At 41.3% G+C, this 23982-nt stretch overlaps 1 protein-coding gene across 1 annotated transcript in view; it reads left to right on the top strand.

Moving 5' to 3' along the window:
• The first annotated feature begins 11474 nt into the window (after nt 1-11474).
• The window catches only part of LOC125511439 (callose synthase 9), a 35597-nt gene continuing 23089 nt past the window's right edge, over nt 11475-23982 (top strand). Inside the window, exons 1-20 of the mRNA XM_048676816.1 lie at nt 11475-11966; nt 12546-12643; nt 13028-13191; nt 13324-13447; nt 14541-14651; nt 14739-14864; nt 15837-15926; nt 16785-16882; nt 16968-17085; nt 18058-18183; nt 18296-18372; nt 18448-18526; nt 19346-19462; nt 20476-20578; nt 20682-20805; nt 21853-22030; nt 22149-22201; nt 22288-22348; nt 22432-22513; nt 23368-23417. Of these exons, the coding sequence (XP_048532773.1) occupies nt 11768-11966; nt 12546-12643; nt 13028-13191; nt 13324-13447; nt 14541-14651; nt 14739-14864; nt 15837-15926; nt 16785-16882; nt 16968-17085; nt 18058-18183; nt 18296-18372; nt 18448-18526; nt 19346-19462; nt 20476-20578; nt 20682-20805; nt 21853-22030; nt 22149-22201; nt 22288-22348; nt 22432-22513; nt 23368-23417 (2178 nt within the window). The 5' untranslated portion in view covers nt 11475-11767. The remainder of the gene's footprint in view (nt 11967-12545; nt 12644-13027; nt 13192-13323; nt 13448-14540; nt 14652-14738; nt 14865-15836; nt 15927-16784; nt 16883-16967; nt 17086-18057; nt 18184-18295; nt 18373-18447; nt 18527-19345; nt 19463-20475; nt 20579-20681; nt 20806-21852; nt 22031-22148; nt 22202-22287; nt 22349-22431; nt 22514-23367; nt 23418-23982) is intronic.

Raw genomic sequence — 23982 nt, 5'->3', positions numbered from 1 at the left:
AGTTGTTATTTGATTAACGGGATCACCTCATTAGGTGAATGATCTGATTGACATGACCCATTCCATTAGCTTAGCACCCGATCGTTTAGTATGTTGCTATTGCTTTCTTCATGACTTATACATGTTTCTATGACTATGAGATTATGCAACTCCCGTTTGCCAGAGGAACACTTTGTGTGCTACCAAACGTCACAACGTAACTGGGTGATTATAAAGGTGCTCTACAGGTGTCTCCAAAGGTACATGTTGGGTTGGCGTATTCCGAGATTAGGATTTGTCACTCCGATTGTCGGAGAGGTATCTCTGAGCCCTCTCGGTAATGCACATCACATAAGCCTTGCAAGCATTGCAACTAATGAGTTAGTTGTGAGATGATGTATTACGGAACGAGTAAAGAGACTTGCCGGTAACGAGATTGAACTAGGTATTGAGATACCGACGATCGAATCTCGGGCAAGTAACATACCGATGACAAAGGGAACAAACGTATGTTGTTATGCGGTATGACCGATAAAAGATCTTCGTAGAATATGTAGGAGCCAATATGAGCATCCAGGTTCCGCTATTGGTTATTGACCGAAGACGTGTCTCGGTCATGTCTACATTGTTCTCGAACCCGTAGGGTCCGCACGCTTAAGGTTTCGATGATAGTTATATTATGAGTTTATGCATTTTGATGTACCGAAGTTTGTTCGGAGTCCCGGATGTGATCACGGACATGACGAGGAGTCTCGAAATGGTCGAGACATAAAGATTGATATATTGGAAGCCTATATTTGGATATCGGAAGTGTTCCGGGTGAAATCGGGATTTTACCGGAGTACCGGGAGGTTACCGGAACCCCCCGGGAGGTATATGGGCCTTAGTGGGCTTTAGTGGAAGAGAGGAGAGGTGGCCAGGGCTGGGCCGCACGCCCTTCCCCCCCCCCTAGTCCGAATAGGACAAGGAGAGGGGGGCGGCGCCCCCCCTTCCTTCTCTCTCTCTCTCCTTTTTCCCCCTCCCGAATCCTATTCCAACTAGGAAAGGGGGGGGAATCCTACTCCAGGTGGGAGTAGGACTCCTCCTGGCGCGCCCTCCTCCTGGCCGGCCGCCCCCCCCCCCCTTGATCCTTTATATACGGGGGCAAGGGGTACCCCTAGACACAGTTGATCCACGTGATCATATTCTTAACCGTGTGCGGTGCCCCCTTCCACCATAGTCCTCGATAATATTGTAGCGGTGCTTAGGTAAAGCCCTGCGACGGTGGTACATCAAGATCGTCACCACGCCGTCGTGCTGACGGAATTCTTCCCCGACACTTTGCTGGATCGGAGTCCGGGGATCGTCATCGAGCTGAACGTGTGCTAGAACTCGGAGGTGCCGTAGTTTCGGTGCTTGATCGGTCGGGCCGTGAAGACGTATGACTACATCAACCGCGTTGTGCTAACGCTTCCGCTGTCGGTCTACAAGGGTACGTAGATCACACTCTCCCCTCTCGTTGCTATGCATCACCATGATCTTGCGTGTGCGTAGGAATTTTTTTGAAATTACTACGTCCCCCAACAGTGGCATCCGAGCCTAGGTTTTATATGTTGATGTTATATGCACGAGTAGAGCACGAGTGAGTTGTGGGCGATATAAGTCATACTGCTTACCAGCATGTCATACTTTGGTTCGGCGGTATTGTTGGACGAAGCGGCCCGGACCGACATTACGCGTACGCTTACGCGAGACCGGTTCTCCCGACGTGCTTTGCACAAAGGTGGCTAGCGGGTGACAGTTTCTCCAACTTTAGTTGAACCGAGTGTGGCTACGCCCGGTCCTTGCGAAGGTTAAAACAGCACCAACTTGACAAATTATCGTTGTGGTTTTGATGCGTAGGTAAGATTGGTTCTTGCTTAAGCCCGTAGCAGCCACGTAAAACTTGCAACAACAAAGTAGAGGACGTCTAACTTGTTTTTGCAGGGCATGTTGTGATGTGATGTGGTCAAGACATGATGCTAAATTTTATTGTATGAGATGATCATGTTTTGTAACCAAGTTATCGGCAACTGGCAGGAGCCATATGGTTGTCGCTTTATTGTATGCAATGCAATTGCGCTGTAATGCTTTACTTTATCACTAAGCGGTAGCGATAGTCGTGGAAGCATAAGATTGGCGAGACGACAACGATGCTACGATGGTGATCAAGGTGTCGCGCCGGTGACGATGGTGATCACGACGGTGCTTCGAAGATGGAGATCATAAGTACAAGATGATGATGGCCATATCATATCACTTATATTGATTGCATGTGATGTTTATCTTTTATGCATCTTATCTTGCTTTGATTGACGGTAGCATTTTAAGATGATCTCTCAATAATTATCAAGAAGTGTTCTCCCCGAGTATGCACCGTTGCGAAAGTTCTTCGTGCTGAGACACCACGTGATGATCGGGTGTGATAGGCTCTACTTTCAAATACAACGGGTGCAAAATAGTTGCACACGCGGAATACTCAGGTTATACTTGACGAGCCAAGCATATACAGATATGGGCTCGGAACACGGAGACCGAAAGGTCGAGCGTGAATCATATAGTAGATATCATCAACATAGTGATGTTCACCAATGAAATTACTCCATCTCACGTGATGATCGGACATGGTTTAGTTGATTTGGATCACGTAATCACTTAGAGGATTAGAGGGATGTCTATCTAAGTGGGAGTTCTGAAGTAATATGATTAATTGAATTTAAATTTATCATGAACTTAGTCCTGGTAGTATTTTGCAAATTATGTTGTAGATCAATAGCTCGCGTTGTTGCTTCCCTGTGTTTATTTTGATATGTTCCTAGAGAAAATTGTGTTGAAAGATGTTAGTAGCAATGATGCGGATTGGATCCGTGATCTGAGGTTTATCCTCATTGCTGCACAGAAGAATTATGTCCTTGATGCACCGCTAGGTGACAGACCTATTGCAGGAGCAGATGCAGACGTTATGAACGTTTGGCTAGCTCAATATGATGACTACTTGATAGTTTAGTGCACCATGCTTAATGGCTTAGAATCGGGACTTCAAAGACGTTTTGAACGTCATGGACCATATGAGATGTTCCAGGAGTTGAAGTTAATATTTCAAGCAAATACCCGAGTTGAGAGATATGAAGTCTCCAACAAGTTCTATAGCTAAAAGATGGAGGAGAATCGCTCAACTAGTGAGCATGTGCTCAGATTGTTGGGTACTACAATCGCTTGAATCAAGTGGGAGTTAATCTTCCAGATAAGATAGTGATTGACAGAATTCTCTAGTCACCATCACCAAGTTAGTAGAACTTCGTGATGAACTATAGTATGCAAGGGATGACGAAAACGATTCCCAAGCTCTTCATGATGAAATCGATGAAGGTAGAAATCAAGAAAGAGCATCAAGTGTTGATGGTTGACAAGATCACTAGTTTCAAGAAAAGGGCAAAGGAAAAAAGGGGAACTTCAAGAAGAACAGCAAGCAAGTTGCTGCTCAAGTGAAGAAGCCCAAGTCTGGTCCTAAGCCTGAGACTAAGTGCTTCTACTGCAAAGGGACTGGTCACTGGAAGCGGAACTACCCCAAGTGATTGGCGGATAAGAAGGATGGCAAAGTGAACATAAGTATATTTGATATACATATTATTGATGTGTACTTTACTAGTGTTTATAGCAACCCCTCAGTATTTGATACTAGTTCAGTTGCTAAGATTAGTAACTCGAAACGGGAGTTGCAGAATAAACAGAGACTAGTTAAGGGTGAAGTGACGATGTGTATTGGAAGTGGTTCCAAGATTGATATGATCATCATCGCACACTCCCTATACTTTCGGGATTAATGTTGAACCTAAATAAGTGTTATTTGGTGTTTGCGTTGAGCATAAATATGATTTGATCATGTTTATTGTAATACGGTTATTCATTTAAGTAAGAGAATAAATTGTTGTTCTGTTTACATGAATAAAACCTCATATGGTTACGCATCCAATGAAAATAGTTCATTGGATCTCGATCGTAGTGATACACATAATCATAATATTGAAACCAAAAGATGCAAAGTTAATAATGATAGTGCAACTTATTTATGGCACTGCCGTTTAGGTCATATTGGTGTAAAGCGCATGAAGAAACTCCATACTGATGGGCTTTTGGAATCACTTGATTATGAATCAGTTGATGCTTGCGAACCATGCCTCACGGGCAAGATGACCAAGACTCCGTTCTTCGGAACAATGGAGCGAGCAACAGATTTGTTGGAAATCATACATACTGATGTATGTGGTCCGATGAATATTGAGGCTCGCGACAGGTATCATTATTTTCTGATCTTCACAGATGATTTGAGCAGATATGAGTATATCTACTTGATGAAACATAAGTCTGAAATATTTGAAAAGTTCAAATAATTTCAGGGTGAAGTGGAAAATCATCGTGACAAGAAAAGAAAAGGTTTCTACGATCTGATTGCGGAGACAAATATTTGAGTTACGAGTTTGGTCTTCAATTAAAACATTGTGGAATAGTTTCACAAACTCATGCCACCTGGAACACCACAGTATAATGGTGTGTCCGATCGTCATAACCGTACTTTATTGGATATAGTGCAATCTATGATGTCCCTTACCGATCTACCACTATCGTTTTGGGGTTATGCATTAGAGACAACTGCATTCACGTTAAAAGGGCACCATCTAAATCCGTTGAGATGACACAATCTGAATTATGGTTTGGCAAGAAACCAAAGTTGTCGTTTCTTAAAGTTTTGGGTTGTGATGTTTATGTGAAAAAGTTTCATCCTGATAAGCTCAAACCCAAACCGGAGAAATATGTCTTCATAGGATACCCAAAGGAGACTGTTGGGTACACCTTCTATCACAGATCCGAAGGCAAGACATTCGTTGCTAAGAATGGATCCTTTCTAGAGAAGGAGTTTCTCTCGAAAGAAGTGAGTGGGAGGAAAGTAGAAAACTTGATAAGGTAATTGTACCTTCTTCCTTATTGGAAAGTAGTTCATCATAGAAATCTGTTCTTGTGACTACTACACCAATTAGTAAGGAAGCTAATGATGATGATCATGTAACTTCAGATCAAGTTAGAATCTCGTAGGTAAACCAGAGTGAGATCCGCACCAAAGTGGTACGGTAATCCTGTTCTGGAAGTCATGTTACTAGACCATGACGAACTTGCGAACTATGAGGAAGCGATGATGAGCCTAGATTCCGCGAAATGGTTTGAGGACATGAAATCTGAGATATGATCCATGTATGAGAACAAAGTATGGACTTTGATGGATTTGCCCGATGATCGGCAAGCCATAGAAAATAAATGGATCTTCAAGAGGAAGACGGACGCTGATAGTAGTGTTACTATCTACAAAGCTAGACTTGTCGAAAAAGGTTTTTGACAAAGTTCAAGGTGTTGACTATGATGAAATTTTCTCACTCGTAGCGATGCTTAAGTCTGTCCAAATCATGTTAGCAATTGCCGCATTTTTATGAAATCTGGCAAATGGATAAACAAAACTACATTCCTTAATGGATTTAAAGAAGAGTTGTATATGATGCAACCAGAAGGTTTTGTCAATCCTAAAGGTGCTAACAAAATATGCAAGCTCCAGCGATCCATCTATGGACTAGTGCAAGCATCTCGGAGTTGGAATATACGCTTTGATAAGTTGATCAAAGCATATAGTTTTATACAGACTTGCAGTGAAGCCTGTATTTACAAGAAAGTTAGTGGGAGCACTACAACATTTCTGATAAGTGTATGTGTATGATATATTGTTGATCGGAAATAATATAGAATTATTCTGCAAGGCATAAAGGAGTGTTTGAAAGGATTTTTTCAAAGAAAACCTCGGTGAAGCTGCTTACATATTGAGCATCAAGATCTATAGAGATAGATCAAGACGCTTGATAAGTTTTTTTTTCAATGAGTACATACCTTGACAAGATTTTGAAGTAGTTCAAAATGGAACAGTCAAAGAAAGAATTCTTGCCTGTGTTACAAGGTGTGAAATTGAGTAAGACTCAAAGCCCGACCACGGCAGAAAATAGAATGAGAATGAAAGTCATTCCCTATGCCTTGGCCATAGGTTCTATAAAGTATGCCATGCTATGTACCAGACCTATCGTATACCCTACACTAATTTTGTCAAGGGAGTACAATAGTGATCTAGAAGTAGATCACTGGACAGCGGTCAAAGTTATCCTTAGTGGAATAAGGATATGTTTCTCGATTATGGAGGTGACAAAAGGTTCGTCGTAAAAGGGTTACGTCGATACAAGTTTTGGCACTAATCCGGATGACTCTTAGTCTTCATCTGGATACATATTGAAAGTGGGAGCAATTAGCTAAAGTAGCTCCGTGCAGAGCATTGTAGACATAGAAAATTGCAAAATACTTATGGATGTGAATATGGCAGACCCGTTGACTAAACTTCTCTCACAGGCAAAACATGATCACACCTTAGTACTCTTTGGGTGTTAATCACATAGCAATGTGAACTAGATTACTGACTCTAGTAAACCCTTTGGGTGTTGGTCACATATCGATGTGAACTATGGGTGTTAACCACATAAAGATGTGAACTATTGATGTTAGATCACATGGCGATGTGAACTAGATTATTGACTCTAGTGCAAGTGGGAGACTGAAGGAAATATGCCCTAGAGGCAATAATAAAGTTATTATTTATTTCCATATATCATGATAAATGTTTATTATTCATGCTAGAATTGTATTAACCGGAAGCATAATACATGTGTGAATACATAGACAAACAGAGTGTCACTAGTATGCCTCTACTTGACTAGCTCGTTAATCAAAGATGGTTATGTTTCCTAACCATGGACAAAGAGTTGTTATTTGATTAACGGGATCACATCATTAGGTGAATGATCTGATTGACATGACCCATTCCATTAGCTTAGCACCCGATCGTTTAGTATGTTGCTATTGCTTTCTTCATGACTTATACATGTTCCTATGAATATGAGATTATGCAACTCCCGTTTGCCGGAGGAACACTTTATGTGCTACCAAACGTCACAACGTAACTGGGTGATTATAAAGGTGCTCTACAGGTGTCTCCAAAGGTACATGTTGGGTTGGCGTATTTTGAGATTAGGATTTGTCACTCCGATTGTCGGAGAGGTATCTCTGGGCCCTCTCGATAATGCACATCACATAAGCCTTGCAAGCATTGCAACTAATGAGTTAGTTGTGAGATGATGTATTACGGAACGAGTAAAGAGACTTGCCGGTAACGAGATTGAACTAGGTATTGAGATACCGACGATCGAATCTCGGGCAAGTAACATACCGATGACAAAGGGAACAAACGTATGTTGTTATGCGGTATGACCGATAAAAGATCTTCGTAGAATATGTAGGAGCCAATATGAGCATCCAGGTTCCGCTATTGGTTATTGACCGGAGACGTGTCTCGGTCATGTCTACATTGTTCTCGAACCCGTAGGGTCCGCACGCTTAAGGTTTCGATGACAGTTATATTATGAGTTTATGCATTTTGATGTACCGAAGTTTGTTCGGAGTCCCGGATGTGATCACGGACATGACGAGGAGTCTCGAAATGGTCGAGACATAAAGATTGATATATTGGAAGCCTATATTTGGATATCGGAAGTGTTCCGGGTGAAATTGAGATTTTACCGGAGTACCGGGAGGTTACCGGAACCCCCCGGGAGGTATATGGGCCTTAGTGAGCTTTAGTGGAAGAGAGGAGAGGTGGCCAGGGCTGGGCCGCACGCCCCTCCCCTCCCTAGTCCGAATAGGACAAGGAGAGGGGGGGCGGCGCCCCCCTTCCTTCTCTCTCTCCTTTTCCCCCTCCCGAATCCTATTCCAACTAGGAAAGGGGGGAATCCTACTCCAGGTGGGAGTAGGACTCCTCCTGGCGCGCCCTCCTCCTGGCCGGCCGCACCCCCCCTTGATCCTTTATATACAGGGGCAAGGGGCACCCCTAGACACAAGTTGATCCACGTGATCATATTCTTAACCGTGTGCGGTGCCCCCTTCCACCATAGTCCTCGATAATATTGTAGCGGTGCTTAGGCGAAGCCCTACGACGGTAGTACATCAAGATCGTCACCACGCCGTCGTGCTGACGGAACTCTTCCCCGACACTTTGCTGGATCGGAGTCCGGGGATCGTCATCGAGCTGAACGTGTGCTAGAACTCGGAGGTGCCGTAGTTTCGGTGCTTGATCGGTCGGGCCGTGAAGACGTACGACTACATCAACCGCGTTGTGCTAACGCTTCCACTGTCGGTCTACAAGGGTACGTAGATCACACCCTCCCTCTCGTTGCTATGCATCACCATGATCTTGCGTGTGCGTAGGAATTTTTTTGAAATTACTACGTTCCCCAACAGCTAACATATGTCTTACTATGAAGATGAAAAAGAAACTCTATATGAATGCCTCTCGCAGCGTACCAGGATATGCAATGATCTAACGCAACATATATATGAAAAATAATGAAGAGTGGCTTAGCCAAAATATCATGCTAGTTATAAATGACCATAGAAAGCATATTACAATGAAAAACTCGTCGTCTATTCATGTAATGTAAAAGATGGTAGTGCATAGAAAATTTACTAAAAATGGCTATGAAAATGTCATAATAGGTAGGTATAATGGGCTTTTTAGGAGACGTGAGGCTTATGTGTAGGATGACAGGAGCAAGTCCTCATGGAGTTAGATGTACTGGCGACATATGCACCATGTCTCAATGTGAGAGCAGGCAATGCTCAGTACTGAATAGGCTACCGATAAGTATTATATGAAAGCAAAGAACTATAGAACTTGCATTAATTATAAAGACACAAAAAACAATTGTATCATGAAATAATATGGAAAAGTAAAACAAGCTTATTATCCAGTGGAGGAAGGCTCATAGGTTAAAACCCATTGCGCACACATCAACGCGCTTGTCTACAATGGTTGCAATGAAAGCAAGGCTATGCCAATCTAGTCATCAACTAGAGTCCCCAACTTTTGTTTATTTATGTGAAAGAATGGAAATGGTTTGATTAATGAATACACTATCTCATATCCAAATAGTAGGAGCTACTTTGTAATGCCAATTATTAGTGTCAAGAATGTCTCATAACTATTGCCAAGTATTCGGTATTATTGAGTCAATCTCTAGATTGATGTTCTTATCAAGTTTTGATTATCCGAAGCGTGCAAGCCTAAAAGTTCAGAACCATCCCAATCAAAATATGCCCAAGAAATCATAATAAAATCATACGTGTCAACCAAGTTTCCAACTTTCCAACGGGTATAAGAGAATTATGGAAAATTAACATAGTTCCTATGCTACTTTTATTACTATAGTAGATTTAAGTGAAGTGCACAGAGTAAACAATCAATCCAAGCAACGCTCACAACCTTATTTAACATAATGACTAGAGCTGATCATCATACTTTATTCGTAAAGAAAAACAAAAGGATGTTCCAAGATAAATGCACAAAAAAGCAATGAACGGATAAATGGGGTTTAAGGAAGTCATACTCTTCAACTACAAAGGTTGTTGAAGAATAGGGATGCCTTGCGCATCCCCAAGCTTTGCCTTTTCAGTGTTCTTAGAAACAAATTGGGGGTGCCTTGGGTATATTCAATCTTGAATCTCACACTCTTCGTGGCTTCCTTGATTATGATGGCTTCCTTAATGATGTAAACTTACGTCCATAAATAATTACTAGCAAGGTTGTCAGAATCGCGATTTTGAATCGGATTGGAGCTCTGATGATAGAACCGTAAATCTTAGAATCTTCACTACCAGGATTGTAGAAACGTAGATTTTATGAACTAAAACCATAGAATCATATGGGTAAATTTGGATCGTAAAGTCATAGAATCGTATAACAGAATCGCGATTCAAACAACCTTGATTACTAGTGCTAGTTATACTTGTTGTATATAAATCATGAAAACATGGTATGGCAATAGTTATAGTAAGGAACACAACCATAGGCTCGTTTGATGAAGTAGGAAGCAAAAAATTATGTAATCATATAGAAACCATGCAATTTGCACAAGAATATGTCAAAACAAAATCATTCGTCAACCAAATTTCCAACTTTCCAACAGGTATAAGAGAGTTATGAAAAGTTAACGTTGTTTCTACGCCACTTTTATTACTTTGGCGAAGAGGTATAAGAGAGTTGTGAATTATCCGCAAAGTATGACCTCTATTACAAAACAATGAAATGGAACTAGCTATAACCCCTCTCAGCGTCTTGGCGCTAACGGATGTCGGATCGTGCCATGAATGGACCAGATCTTCCAGTCGTACCAAAGGGCGTACCTAGGCCTCTAGCGCACCTGAACGGGTTGCTGCTTTACGAGCTGACTACCCTTGTCCGTCCTCAATTTGGGTTAGCGGGTTGCTGATGAGGGAGCGGGCTGTGGTGCGTAAGGATGTGAGTCGAGTGTACATGCGACCTATTCATTCCCATCTCGATGTCACGCAACATCTCACGAACCTTCTGTCGCCGCCATCACCGCCAACTTGCCTTGCCGCCGCTACCACGACCACACTGTCCTTCCTAGTCAAAGGATGCGTCGACGCAGAAGAACGATGGAGTATCCATCCATTCGAAGGTGACGCTTTTGTCTTCTCCCACCGGACGATGCTGCTCTCCTTCTCGTGCCTTTTGACATGATACATTGCGGGTTCCAGATCCTAATGAAGTCCTTTATGAAGATGTGTCATGTCCTTGCCGATGCAACTTCTCCTTTCCCCATCGCCGACACCACATAACCAGTGGAAATCATAGCCCAATCGTTGTCTGGCGTTCCTCTTGCCAATATGAACTAAGGACAATCGTATTCCTCTCACATGCCGGTCCACTACCAGAGACTCAAAGCAGGGAGGGGCAGATCTAATTAATTCCGATCATCAAAACATGTCAACCCAACGACATAGATTGCTACAATGGTGAGCGCCAACATGTCTAACATGCAATTAATATAATACTATCAGATATAGGATCTGTGCTAATCACATAATTAACGCGTAATTGATATCCTGCGTAATATCAACATCCAATAAATTTCTCTTGTAATATCAACGTGCGTTACATGTAGTACACATTTACAGTGAGGGTAAGGCAACGCGTGTGGCAATCGCAGGAACGCGCGTCCCCCGGGTCTGCGTCGCGTGGTCGTCGCACTATTTGACGGACCGACCGAGGCACCGCGCCGCACCACACATGCCCGGCCGCCGCACACGTCTCAGGATCAGTCACACGAATGCGGTCGCACGCGCAGACGGGTCCTTCCGCGTTAAAGCATTTCCTCTTCTGGGCACGCAGGCGCACGCGCTAGCTGGGGCCGGAAGCAACAAGCAAAGCAAGCAAGCGGCGCCCTGCGAGCCGAGCCGAGCCGAGCCGCGCGGCGCGATTTTCACACACGCCGCCGCCCCACCCCCCTCCCCCTCCTCTTCCACCTGGAGCGAGCGGCGGTAGATCGCATCCTCCAGTCCAAACCAAAAGGTCTCGCCAGAAAGCCGAGAGAGGTTTTGAGATTTTTCCTTGCCGCATTTCCTCTCCTCCCCCTTTCCCCCTCCCCTTTCCTTCCACCCCACGCCCGCCCCCGCCCCCGCCCCAGCTCGAGCGCGCACGCGCACGCGCAAACCCTAGCCTCCGGTCGCCCCCCCTCTCTCGCCAGCTCGGCGCGCCGGCAGCTCGGGCGTTCATGCGGGGCGGCCTCTGAGAGCGAGCGAGCGCGCGCGCAGATCCAGCAGGCGCCCCGGCGAGATGGCGAGGGCGGAGGCCAACTGGGAGCGCCTGGTGCGGGCGGCGCTCCGCGGGGACCGGATGGGCGGCGTCTACGGGGTCCCCGCCAGCGGCATCGCCGGGAACGTCCCCTCCTCGCTCGGCAACAACACCCACATCGACGAGGTGCTCCGCGCCGCCGACGAGATCCAGGACGAGGACCCCACCGTCGCCAGGATTCGTAAGGCCCCTTCTACCACCGTATCTAGCCCTTGCCTGCTGGCGCTTGCCCACGACGCTGCCATGGCCAGAATCCGCCTGTCATAGTTGGGCTGTACCTTCTTACTACTGAAAACACCTTTTGGGCCCAAGCGATGTTAGCACAAAGTACCAGTGCTCTTGAGAAAAGCAAACGCAACGCTTGTGATATGATTTGTACTAATGTTTGAGCAGTTAAGTTGCATTGCACGTTTTACTTTGACACACAGTTTGCCTGTCTACGACATTGCTATGACCAGAATTCGCCTGCCATGCTTCAGCTATTTTGCTCCACTGAACACACTTGGTAGACCCAAGATATGTTAGTAGAAACTAAACTAGTAGTTCTCTGAGAAAAGCAAACACAACGCTGATGAAATGATCTGGACTATATCTGAGCAATTAAGTTCCTTCGCGCATCTAACTTTTTACTCGCAATATGGTATCATCTTGTAATATGTCTCGACTTCCATAGCAATTAAGTTCCTCCGCGCAGCTAACTTTTACTCGCAATATGGTATCATCTTGTAATATACTAATATGTCTCGACTTCCATGAGCAGTGTGTGAGCACGCATATGCCCTCGCCCAAAATCTGGATCCAAATAGCGAAGGGAGAGGTGTGCTTCAGTTCAAGACCGGTTTAATGTCAGTAATCCGGGTATGCACATGTCTGCCATTACTCCCTCTCCTCACCCCTTTCTTGTTTTTGGGGGTGAATCTACTACTATTATTGTTGCATGACCATTCAGACACACTTATCTATGTTACTAGTCACTAGTATAGTAGTTCACAGATGTTTGACTGCGGGCGTTCTAAAATAAGCTAATAATTTACTTTTTTTTATGTATTGCTTGCCAATCAGAGCTGTAACATTTCATGACTGCCTTGAGCATGCAGGAAGGCTTTTGCATTCCAATCTCAGTCCTGAATCAAATCACACACCACATCTCCTGAACCATGACTTGTTGAATTGCAGTAGACTTCTTTGTTTGGGAAAGTAAAACATCTTCTAATAGTGTTTTTGTCTTTCTCAAAATTTTAGCAAAAACTAGCTAAGAGGGAAGGTGGTGCTATAGACCGAAGTCAGGATATAGCTAAACTGCAAGAATTTTATAAGCTCTACAGAGAAAGACATAAAGTTGACGAGTTGTGTGACGACGAAATGAAGCTGAGGGAATCTGGTGTGTTCAGCGGTAACCTTGGAGAGTATGTATTCCTCCTATGGAGACCTTGCTGAAAGTTGTAATTCATTTTTGCTTTTGAGACATGCTGTTTTTAAGCATGGTTGTTACTTCAACTTCTAGCATTGTGGTGTTTACACTACTGTTATTTGAGCAGGCTGGAGCGCAAAACACTGAAGCGCAAAAAAGTACTTGCAACTCTCAAGGTCTTATGGTCAGTAATAGAGGATATAACAAAGGAAATTTCCCCTGAGGATGCAGCAAATTTGATTTCTGAAGAGGTTTTGTTCTTATCCTTGATAATTAATTTTTGACTTCGCTTCTCCTTCATTCAAATGTTTAAAGATCAGAGAAAATATTAACAGTACCCCCTCCTTCCCAAAATCTTGGGCGTCTAGTGTTTCAGCACGAAAATTAGCGCAGGCGTTCGTTACTTGAGCTGTCGTTGGCTGGTAGAGGGAAATTGCTTCCCTTGATCTCCTCTACTCCTCACGAACTCCTCCGTCATGGGATTGAAAGCCAGGTGGGGTCCCTTTGTGGGGACTGGGGAGATAAGTGAGAGAGAGAGGGAGATGACGTGGGCTAACTGCAATGGAGACCCAGTCAGCGATTGTTTTCCTTCCCAGAAAATTAGCTATCGTCATCTATGGTTGTAATGGAAGGAGAGAGGAAGACATGCATGCCATACATTATGGGATTGCACGCAAAAGATTAGACGCCCAACATTTTGGGAAGGAGGGAGTACTTCCTTTTACTGTAACGTGGTTGAGTGCCACCATGGAGATAATGAAAGTATTTTCATCTTTTTAAAAACTAAAAGAGTGACCTCACCTACTGTTATTTGTACATTCATATGTTCTGTTACCAGCGGCAGTGGATTAACAAATATTCAGGAACCATGTATCTTGTAGAAGTATCAAATATGTGAAATTAACAAGACAGAAGCTTTAACTTTAAGATTTCAGTTATTTTATTGAGCTTTAACAGATATAATGTTGAGTTGTCTCAAGGATTTACTTTGACCAAAAACATGCATAGTGGCCCCATGCATATTGTGTAACCTCAGGGTGTAGTTTCCTTACTCGTTTATTCTTGCCCACGTCTCTAGTATAAGGTGCTGTGCAAAGAAACTCCATTGTTTAGCAGGCTCTTTACCTGACCATTATCTTAACTATAAACTGTAGTGTATCAATAGCACCATAAATTGAATTGCGAACGAAGTTTTAATGTATAACTGAATTCAAGTGTGGTGCGATTATTATGAGTCCGTGCCTGTTCAGTTTTGCTCCCACTTTCTGAACCTACTTGGCAAAAATAAATGTTCCATTATTTTATTTTTTGTGTGTAAATAGTAATGCACTCTTTTCTACTCAGATGAAAAAAGTCATGCAAAAGGATGCGGCAAGGACAGAGGATGTTGTGGCGTATAATATCATTCCTCTAGATTCCTTGTCTACAACTAACCTAATTGTCACTTTTCCAGAGGTATAGTTCAGGGCCTGGTCTTTTTTAATTCTTACAGTTTTTAGATCTGGTAGTGACTATATTCCTGTAACGTTGTTTGAATTTCAGGTGAGGGCAGCAATATCATCTTTGCAGTACCATAGGGATCTGCCCAGGCTTCCGAATACCATTTCAGTTCCTGATGCTAGGAATTCTGATATGCTGGACCTTTTGCACTGCGTGTTTGGTTTTCAGGTTAGCTAGCATGTGGCTCACCTGTTGTGTAAGCTAGCCTACATTTTCTGTGGAGTTACTGCTGTAATCTTTTTACTGCTTGATGAACTACCTTATTATCTGCCAACAAAAATTTAGTTGCCAACCTGAGGGACAAACACTAATTCTGATTAGCAATCAGCAAATTGCTTGCTCGTCGTACTCAACTATATGGGTTAACTGATATAATAGTAAATGTGCTATGCTATATGCATATTTCTGGATACTGCAAACTTGGAAACTATGTTAAATTGTGCACCCGTTCAACATTACTTGAGATGTTGAGATTAATACTTCCCATGTTATCCTTATCACATGTTCTTTTGTACGTTGATGTACATTTCATCGAGCATTTAACTGAAAAATAAGGCAATGCATATATTTACAAGTCACGCTGGTGAATAATATAGTGTCTTAGCATGTAACTGTGCACACTTATAAATGATAAATAAACAATAATATTTATGGAGCCAAACTTGCATCCTAGTGTAATAGTATGAGTGTATGACTGAAGCTGTTATGGAAAATGAGGCAGGAATAAAATAAGCATATTGACTTATGTGTTATTTCCATGATTTCTAAGATGGAAATAGAAATACAGGTTGCGATACATAATATCTCTTGGTCCTTGCACTTGGGGTATGTTTGGTTTCTGACCAAACCTATCCTTTTAGTTATTTGGTCATGCCCAAGATTATGGCCGTTGTTTGGATGGTTGCCAAATTGGGTATGCCCTTGCTCCTTTAGCTGCTTGTAGTCTCCCAGTGTATTTTCTTGCCAACATTGGCTTCAACATGGGCAATCAAATCCTTGGCACGGCTGTCTTCGGTTCAAACTTAACACACCCCTTTTAACTTATCTGGGCTTTCTTGATCCATTATAAAATGACAATGCTACATAATGTTGATGCTTTCATTGAAATATGTGATAACCCCCTTGATCTTGTGGTTGCAGAAAGACAATGTGAGCAATCAACGGGAGCACATTGTTCACCTGTTGGCAAATGAGCAGTCTCGATTAGGCAAACTATCAGGGAGTGAACCGGTGTGTGTGCACTATATATTCAGCTCATTGTTCTGTTTTTTTAATTACGAGAGCATGCAGGAGACCACGTGTGAATATATTTGTTTTTTTCCCTTTAGTTATACCCTCCTTCCCGGACCAGTTAAATGATTTTTGTCCTAATAAATATTAAAATATGTCAGTTGGAATTTTTAGTTAGAATTTGGAACAAGTTATCACCCTGAACAAAACATTAGGTGTTTTAACTTATTATCGATGTTCCTTTTTCTTGTGCCAACATAGTTGTACTTGGCCGATCAATGTTTTCTCTATTGTGTATGAACCGAACAATTTCTTTTGGATTTACCTAGCTCGCTATCTGGTAGCAACATATACATATGTTTTCTTCTTTCTTATTGGTGATAAGTTGATATGTCATGTTCCTGTTTGTGTATTGTTTTACTCATACATGTACTCACTTCCGCTTCAGCACTTTTGTCTTCCTAACCAAGAAAAGGCATTTTGTCTAGTGCTTTAGAACGCATGAAACACTTTATGATCAAGAAGAGGCATTTTTTGAAACACACCATGATCAAGAGATAGTGAGTCCCTAACAAATAGTATAATTTATCGCTAAAAAGTACATATAATTTAATCCCCACTATTGGGATCTTGTTCCTTATTTATATGGGCAGGACTTACTGCCTCCTAACCCATGCACAAATCAGGTGCCATTTAAAATGCTTATGAAACATGTATGATGACACTTCAGAGCATATCCTTTTACTTCCATCATGTGATAAAATATGGTAACAGCTAAATGCGTTTTTTCATCTGGCCTTATTATCGTGTTGATTGAGCTTTTGCATGGTATTTAACATTGTTTTCATTTGTTGCTAGAAAATTGACGAGGGTGCTGTACATGTTGTGTTTTCCAAGTCCCTGGATAACTACATAAAATGGTGCAACTATTTACCACTACGCCCTGTCTGGAATAAGTATGATTTCTTATATTCTGCATTTCAATTCTTATTCTTGCCTTATTTGTTACAAATACCAAGCGACTGCATTGTTTTCTGTTAGCATTGAATCATTGACCAAAGAAAAGAAGTTGCTATATGTTTGTTTATACTACTTGATCTGGGGAGAGGCTGCCAACGTACGATTTCTTCCAGAAGGCTTATGCTACATATTTCATCATGTAAGTCCGTAGAGGATTCTACTCAAATTCTCCAATGTGCTTATTTCGGTGCATGTTGTGCCTCCATTTACTTCTTTCATGCATGAATATCATGAGAGTACTCATTTTTTCTTGTTTCTTGTATATTTGTTTAAGAATCTCGCGCAAGCCTCACATTTGTGTGCTATTATGCTTACTTTGAACATAGGCCCTTGGATGAATCATGTTTGGATGGTCCTTGTATTGGCCAAACTTAAAAGTGCACTTCAAGTATGAACACGCATCAAATTAAAAAAAGCAACAACAAGAAGTATATGTGGATTGCACTAGCCCTTTCCATCAGTTCGGACTTTTGATAAGGGCTAGTCCAATCCACATATACTGTAACATCCCCTCTCACGTGTGATGGGGAAGACAAGTCAACACGTGCAACAGGAAGAGAGTGACGGCGCGCGAAACTCACGTATGACTCAAGAGGCCTATACGTGGACACAAAGGGGAGCTACCAGCAATTTTTGGATAAATTGCAAAAGTCCGAACTGATGGAAAGGTCCGGACTTTTGGTTGCGTTGGCTAGTGCATGAAGCTTAACAGTATACATTATAGTCAAACTATTCTTGACAGTGGGAGAGCAAACTCCTAGGAGCACCAATTACACTTAATTGCTCTATTACCTCGTTGGCATGCTTGTAAGGCTGGGGATTGTTCTAGGCTTGTAGGCTTTTCGGCCTTATGTATTTCTAAGGTGATCATCTTTAATCTTTAGGAGCAAACAAATCAGCAAATTATGTTAGCATATTATATTAAAATTAAGCGCATGGCTAACCTTCATCTTATTATATTTGTAGATTACTAACCTCAAATTTTCTTTCATTCTTGCATATTCAGTTGTAGCTGTTAAATGTATAGATGATCTCTAACCAATTAAATTTGTAAATGATGCCAAATTTCAACTTTTGTTGTTGAAATTCCTGCTTCCTTTCAATTTTGTAGCTAGCAAGAGAACTAGAGGTGATTATGCAGAAACAGACTGCTGAGCCAGCTGGAAGCTGCATTTCTAATGATGGCGTATCATTTCTTGACCAAGTCATTTATCCTCTATATGAAATCGTTGCAGCTGTAAGTGGTGCTGCTTGATCAGCTAGTCAACTTCTTTTTCAAGGGTTATCAGCTAGTCTTAACTCGATATGTTCTGTCCTATATAAATGTCTGAATGGTGGTTCTACTGCAGGAAGCAGGCAACAATGACAATGGGCGGGCAGCACATTCTGCATGGAGAAACTACGATGATTTCAATGAGTTCTTCTGGTAGGTGGATCAATTGAGCTCTCGGATTTTGTTATTCTGTTGCTATTTTCAAATACTGTTGCTTCTCTCTTTTAGGTCTGAGAAATGTTTTCAGCTGGGTTGGCCGTGGAAACTGAGTAACCCATTCTTCTCAAAGCCTAATAGGAAAGAGCAGGTTTGTTTGTATTAACTGTATATAAGATTTTTGGATCTTGCAGTAGATGGAACTAAACTAATAAATGTGTGTTACGGGATCCTTTTTTTTTCTCGTTTGATGATTATTTGTTAGTATGACTGTCAGTCACAAGGATATTGTTTATCTTCTTTTCTGACTTAAGTTGCACTATTATCTATCCACGTAAGCCACTGTCACTCTTTTTGAGGGTCTTGGTAGCTCATCAATTGTTCCCGACGTCCCAGCCACTCTCTTTACCTTACTTGACATGGTCAGCTAAGACCGTCATAGTGGCTTCTCTGGTGTGTTGCTCCTTAGCTCCTGCTTTCCTAATGAGGGCTGTCACTGTGGCGCAGTTACCCGCCAGCTCTCAAAGTGTTTGACGAGGTTCACTGTTGAGCAGAATCGTTGGAACTCGGAGATCTGCTGTTCTGGTGTGCTTGACAGTAGTGTTGTCTTTTGTTCACTTGTGTATTGTTGTTTTGGGGAGGATTGTTATGGTATTGGGAGGTGAGTAATGAGTAGCGATTTGGATTGTGTGCAACGAAGAGGGATCTGGAATTTTCATTGTTAGGTTATGAAATATATTCCCATTTTATGCTTTATCAGTGCCATAGCATCTTTTAGCAATTACCAACACAAACCCAACATTCTCGCCAAACAGGCCCTAATCCTAGAATCGACGAATTTTGTTCTTGAATACTGTACACATCATCATTAGCTATGTTGAATACTTTGATATTTTTTCTTTGTTTATATATTTTTTATGAATTGTTTGGTAGTTTTCATAAAATTGTGTTGATGCAATTTCTTTTACAGGGCTTGATAAGTAGGAATCATCATTACGGAAAGACATCTTTCGTGGAGCACAGAACTTTTCTGCATCTTTACCATAGCTTTCACCGCCTCTGGATGTTCCTACTATTGATGTTTCAGGTACATGAATTATCCTACAACGGTCTCAGTATTCTGCTTTGGGTTCACCTTAAATGTCCGCCCTTTCTGTTGTAACTTTTGTGGTCTGTGTCTTAGGTTTGTTCTGTTCATGAGTTGGGAGGTGCCAGAGGCACACTACTCTGGTTGAAGGCTTGTGTCTTGGGGATTTGTATTTTGAAGGGGAATAATAAGGGATATTTTAAACTAATGTGTGTCTTTTAGAGGCACAGTTCATGAGTGTGTGTGTCTTAGGATAGTGTCACTTTAGTGTCTGTTGGAAGTATCAACTGTGCTTTGCTGCTGGTCTGTTGAATGATATTACCAGACAATATTCCCATGAATTTTTTGAACTGTGTATTTGTTTCATGAAATACTACATGATTTGATAGAAACTTCCACCCTTCCTCTAAAGCTGCCCATTCTTGTAAACCCCTCTAGCAATTTATGATCCAATTATTAGTATTTATTATTAACATCAATATAACGACAATATTTTAAAGGTGATGTGGCTTAAAGGCAATGCTGAATCAGGAGACAGCTTTTTAGAGTGAAGAATGATTTAGCCTTACAGAGACATTGCAGAAGCTTACTTTTGTACATACTCCCTCCGTCCCCAAATAAGTGTCGTGGTTTTAGTTCATTTTAGTTCAAATTTGAACTATAACCACGACACTTAATTTGGGACGGAGGGAGTATAACCTAATAATAGTTGGACTTCTCTTTATATGCTTCATTGCCATGCATTACACTGGCAGTATGATACTGCTTTGCTGACCACCGTGTATTCTTTTCACATGCGAGTTCATTGTCATACAAATTCATGCATTTACAGTTAAGATTTTAAAAAAATATGTTCAGTAGGAGAGATGCACAACTTTTCGTGTTTCTTTATTGCTGTTTCGGATGGTATTTCCTTGCCTTGAAAATTCTTTTGTGCTTTCTTGTCATTTTTAAATTCTTTTATCGTGCCTGTTGTGTCACCTAACAGTGCGGTTCTGTTTATGTGCATGCAGGGACTTACTATCATTGCTTTTAACAATGGCAATTTTGACACAAATACTGTATTGGAACTTCTTAGCCTTGGCCCAACTTATATCATAATGGAATTTATTGAGAGTTTGTACCAAAAAACCTTTCTGTTACCATAGCAGTGCGATCTTTTGCATAAATTCTCTTGTAGGCGACTAATTGCTTCTGTTCTTTGTTTTGTTTGCGGAAGGTGTATTGGACATTCTAATGATGTATGGCGCCTATTCAACATCTCGTGGTTCTGCAATTACTAGAGTGATCTGGCGATTCTGTTGGTTTACTGCGTCTTCACTGGTCATCTGTTACCTATATATGTAAGTTTCGATGCCTGTCCAGAGTGAATTGCCAATAATTCACTATGTAACTGGATAATTTGTTTGAATCGTTTCATTAAGGATCTTATCATCTAGCTCAGGATGAATACTGAAATTCTGGGAACATATCTGTCCCGGGATTCAATCAGTAAGCGTTTGATCATGGACTGTTTTGATCATGGACTGTTGAAAAACAGATAATAATATTTTGTAACATCTCTGAAACTTAGTATGCCAAAAATTGACCTCGTGCCCTCAATGTTCCCTGGCACTCTTAATTGGTAGGTTGAATATGATCTGTTCTTAAGGCCCAAGCATAAGGACTAATGGCTAACATTTAGTTAGCCTTACCATTTTTATAAAGAAAGGATTAATGGTTCTCTGTTAGTCATTTGAAATATCTATGATCTTAGTTGTGTTGAACATAAGGACATGATGGCCAACAGTAGAAAGATCGAATTTGTACCTAATTGTGATGTCTGGCCCACCTTGACTTGATTTGTATGTCCTTTGAAGCTTGTCATTATGCAAACCACCCTCCATTAGTTTCTGGCATTCTGCATCTCTTTTGACGGTTTTGGTTAAGTGTAACATCTTAATTCTGAGAATAAGATGGATAGAACAAGGCTTTATGTGGTTTGCTTGAAAAAGTTAATAGCAGGTTGGCCCAAGGACATCTCTTCTGTTTTTCTGAAATAAAAATACTAAAACTGGCCTGTGGACCAGGGCATCAGTTCAGTCTTATTGATGAAACTATCACATTAGCCATCCAAACGTTTTTGTATGTATTTTGACAATTCTACTTATCGAGGAGCAAAGTATTGAGACCCTTTGATGTCAACTCTAATGCTTATGCTAGTTTACTTGGATGAAAAACTTAGCTGTTTCGTACCTACTCGCCTTTGCATCCATGACCACAATATTTAGCAAAACTTTCTGCCCAAGCTTATTAATAGATTTCCTTACTTGGTATCTAATTGTGGGGAAAATCCCTTTGTGGTGTTTACACAATTTCAGTAAAAGTATTAATAACTTGTCGTTTTGCAGCAAGGCACTTCAAGATGGGGTGCAATCTGCACCTTTTAAGATTTATGTTGTTGTAATCAGCGCGTATGCGGGTTTCCAGATAATCATCAGCCTACTCATGAGTGTTCCCTGCTGCCATGGTTTTACCAATGCTTGCTACAGCTGGTCTTTTGTACGCCTTGCCAAGTGGATGCATCAGGTCTTGTCCCTTTTCACGCGTTCTGACTATCTAAAAGCTGCCTTTCTGTAGAAACATTTGTAATGAAAGTCCTCTAAATTATGTTACTGATGTCTGACTTTTTTTTTATATACTGAAGGAACACAATTATGTTGGAAGAGGCTTGCATGAAAGGCCTCTAGATTATATGAAGTAATCTGGTCTAACCCTGAAGCATAGTTCTGTGATTGTGCTGGCATGTTTGAAGCACATCATCACTAACTTGATTTACTGTGCAGATATGTCGCTTTCTGGCTTGTTATTTTTGCTGCGAAATTTTCATTCACCTATTTCCTCCAGGAAAGTATAGTTTATCTGTTTTAACTCTGCTCTCTGCTTATACCGGCATCAATTTGTATTTGAAAGTTGGCTTTCTTATGCAGATCAAACCTCTTGTAAAACCAACAAGACTGATAATCAGTTTCAAAGGCTTACAGTATCAATGGCATGACTTTGTCTCAAAGAGTAAGTATATACACACTTTATCCCATCATTACACTGTCATTTTTAGCATCAATTGATCATAGTAATAGTTCACTTTCTTGGTTGAGAGGGGCAATTTGGCTCCTGAGCTCATCTACACCCGCCATGAACAGTAAAATCAAATAAAATACTTGAAATGTTCAAAATATTCTGATTTTTTTCGCATGATAGATGTTTCAGTGCGAGAGGTCCGTGCCAGGTTTCAGCTCATTTGGACATCTGAGTAGCGCTCAGCAAAAAAGACAAATTTGAGATCTGTGAAAGTGTATTGTTCATGTACTGTTCGGACCGATTTTGTTTTTTTGCTGAGAGCTACTCAGATGTCTAAACGAACTGAAATTTTGTACGGACCTCACGCACTGAAGCATCTTCCATACAATTTTTTTTGGAATTTTTTGAGTATTTATTTGATTTTACTATTCATAGAGTGCAGATGAGCCCGGGCTCAGAAATGGATATTCAACTTTCTTTCTTGTTTCTTCTTTGAGAAAACACATGAGCATATTTCGTTTGGTTATGTTGATAGAACAAAAATCTGCTATTTGCAGGTCTAAGAGTAGTGCCTCTAAATCTCTTTGCAAATATTCGTGCCTTCTGGGTTCTGTTGTATATCTGGAAATATTTTTTCTTGAAAAATGCATCTCTCCCCAAACATCAGTGCCCTTAATCTCTTAAGCCTGTTATGTTGCAACTTGCCACCATGTTTTTGCTATCCCAGTGTGATGCGCTAAGCTGTGCCCTTTGATGTGCAAAACTTGTATGCAATTTCTATCATTCTGAAGTGAGCTTGTAGGCCCAGATTTTAATTTTTGTATTGGTTCTTGGAATATTTGCAGATAACCATAATGCGATTACAATCCTTGCTTTATGGGCTCCAGTGGCCACAGTAAGTAACCTTTTTTCCTTATAGCTTTGGTTGACATTATGTACCATTAGAGTATTATTTCACATGCATCCCCTCCGACTTATTGAACTGTAGGTATGATATATGATGAGCTAATATCACTGGAAGTCATAGAACTTGCTCTGGATGTTCAGTTTGGTGCTAAAACTTTAAAAATACGGATTTGTGATCAGCTAACTTGCCATTAAGTGCAAATACGATCACAAAACGCCTATGCATACGCACCGCTTGCGTGGTGTGCCACGTGTGTACAGCGTGCGACATATTTTTACAGAAAATACCCTTGTCCTTTTTTCATTTCGCACGGAAGCCCTCCCTTAATCTCATGTAGACATGGGTCGCATTGTAAGTGCACATTAATTTGGGAATAGGAAATAAAAAAATGATGCAGACGGGATTCTAACTCATGACATCGCCGCAGAATAACTCACACATGTACTAACCACTAGACCTAGAACAAATGCTTGTTAGGATAACGAACAAATATATTTTTTAATATAATGTTCACCTATAAACGACAACAAAAAATTTGATGTGTTTTTTTTGA

This window comes from Triticum urartu, chromosome 5 (genome assembly GCF_003073215.2).
Source record: "Triticum urartu cultivar G1812 chromosome 5, Tu2.1, whole genome shotgun sequence".
Classification (NCBI taxonomy): Eukaryota; Viridiplantae; Streptophyta; class Magnoliopsida; order Poales; family Poaceae; genus Triticum; species Triticum urartu.
This window is presented reverse-complemented; position numbering and strand designations above follow the sequence as displayed.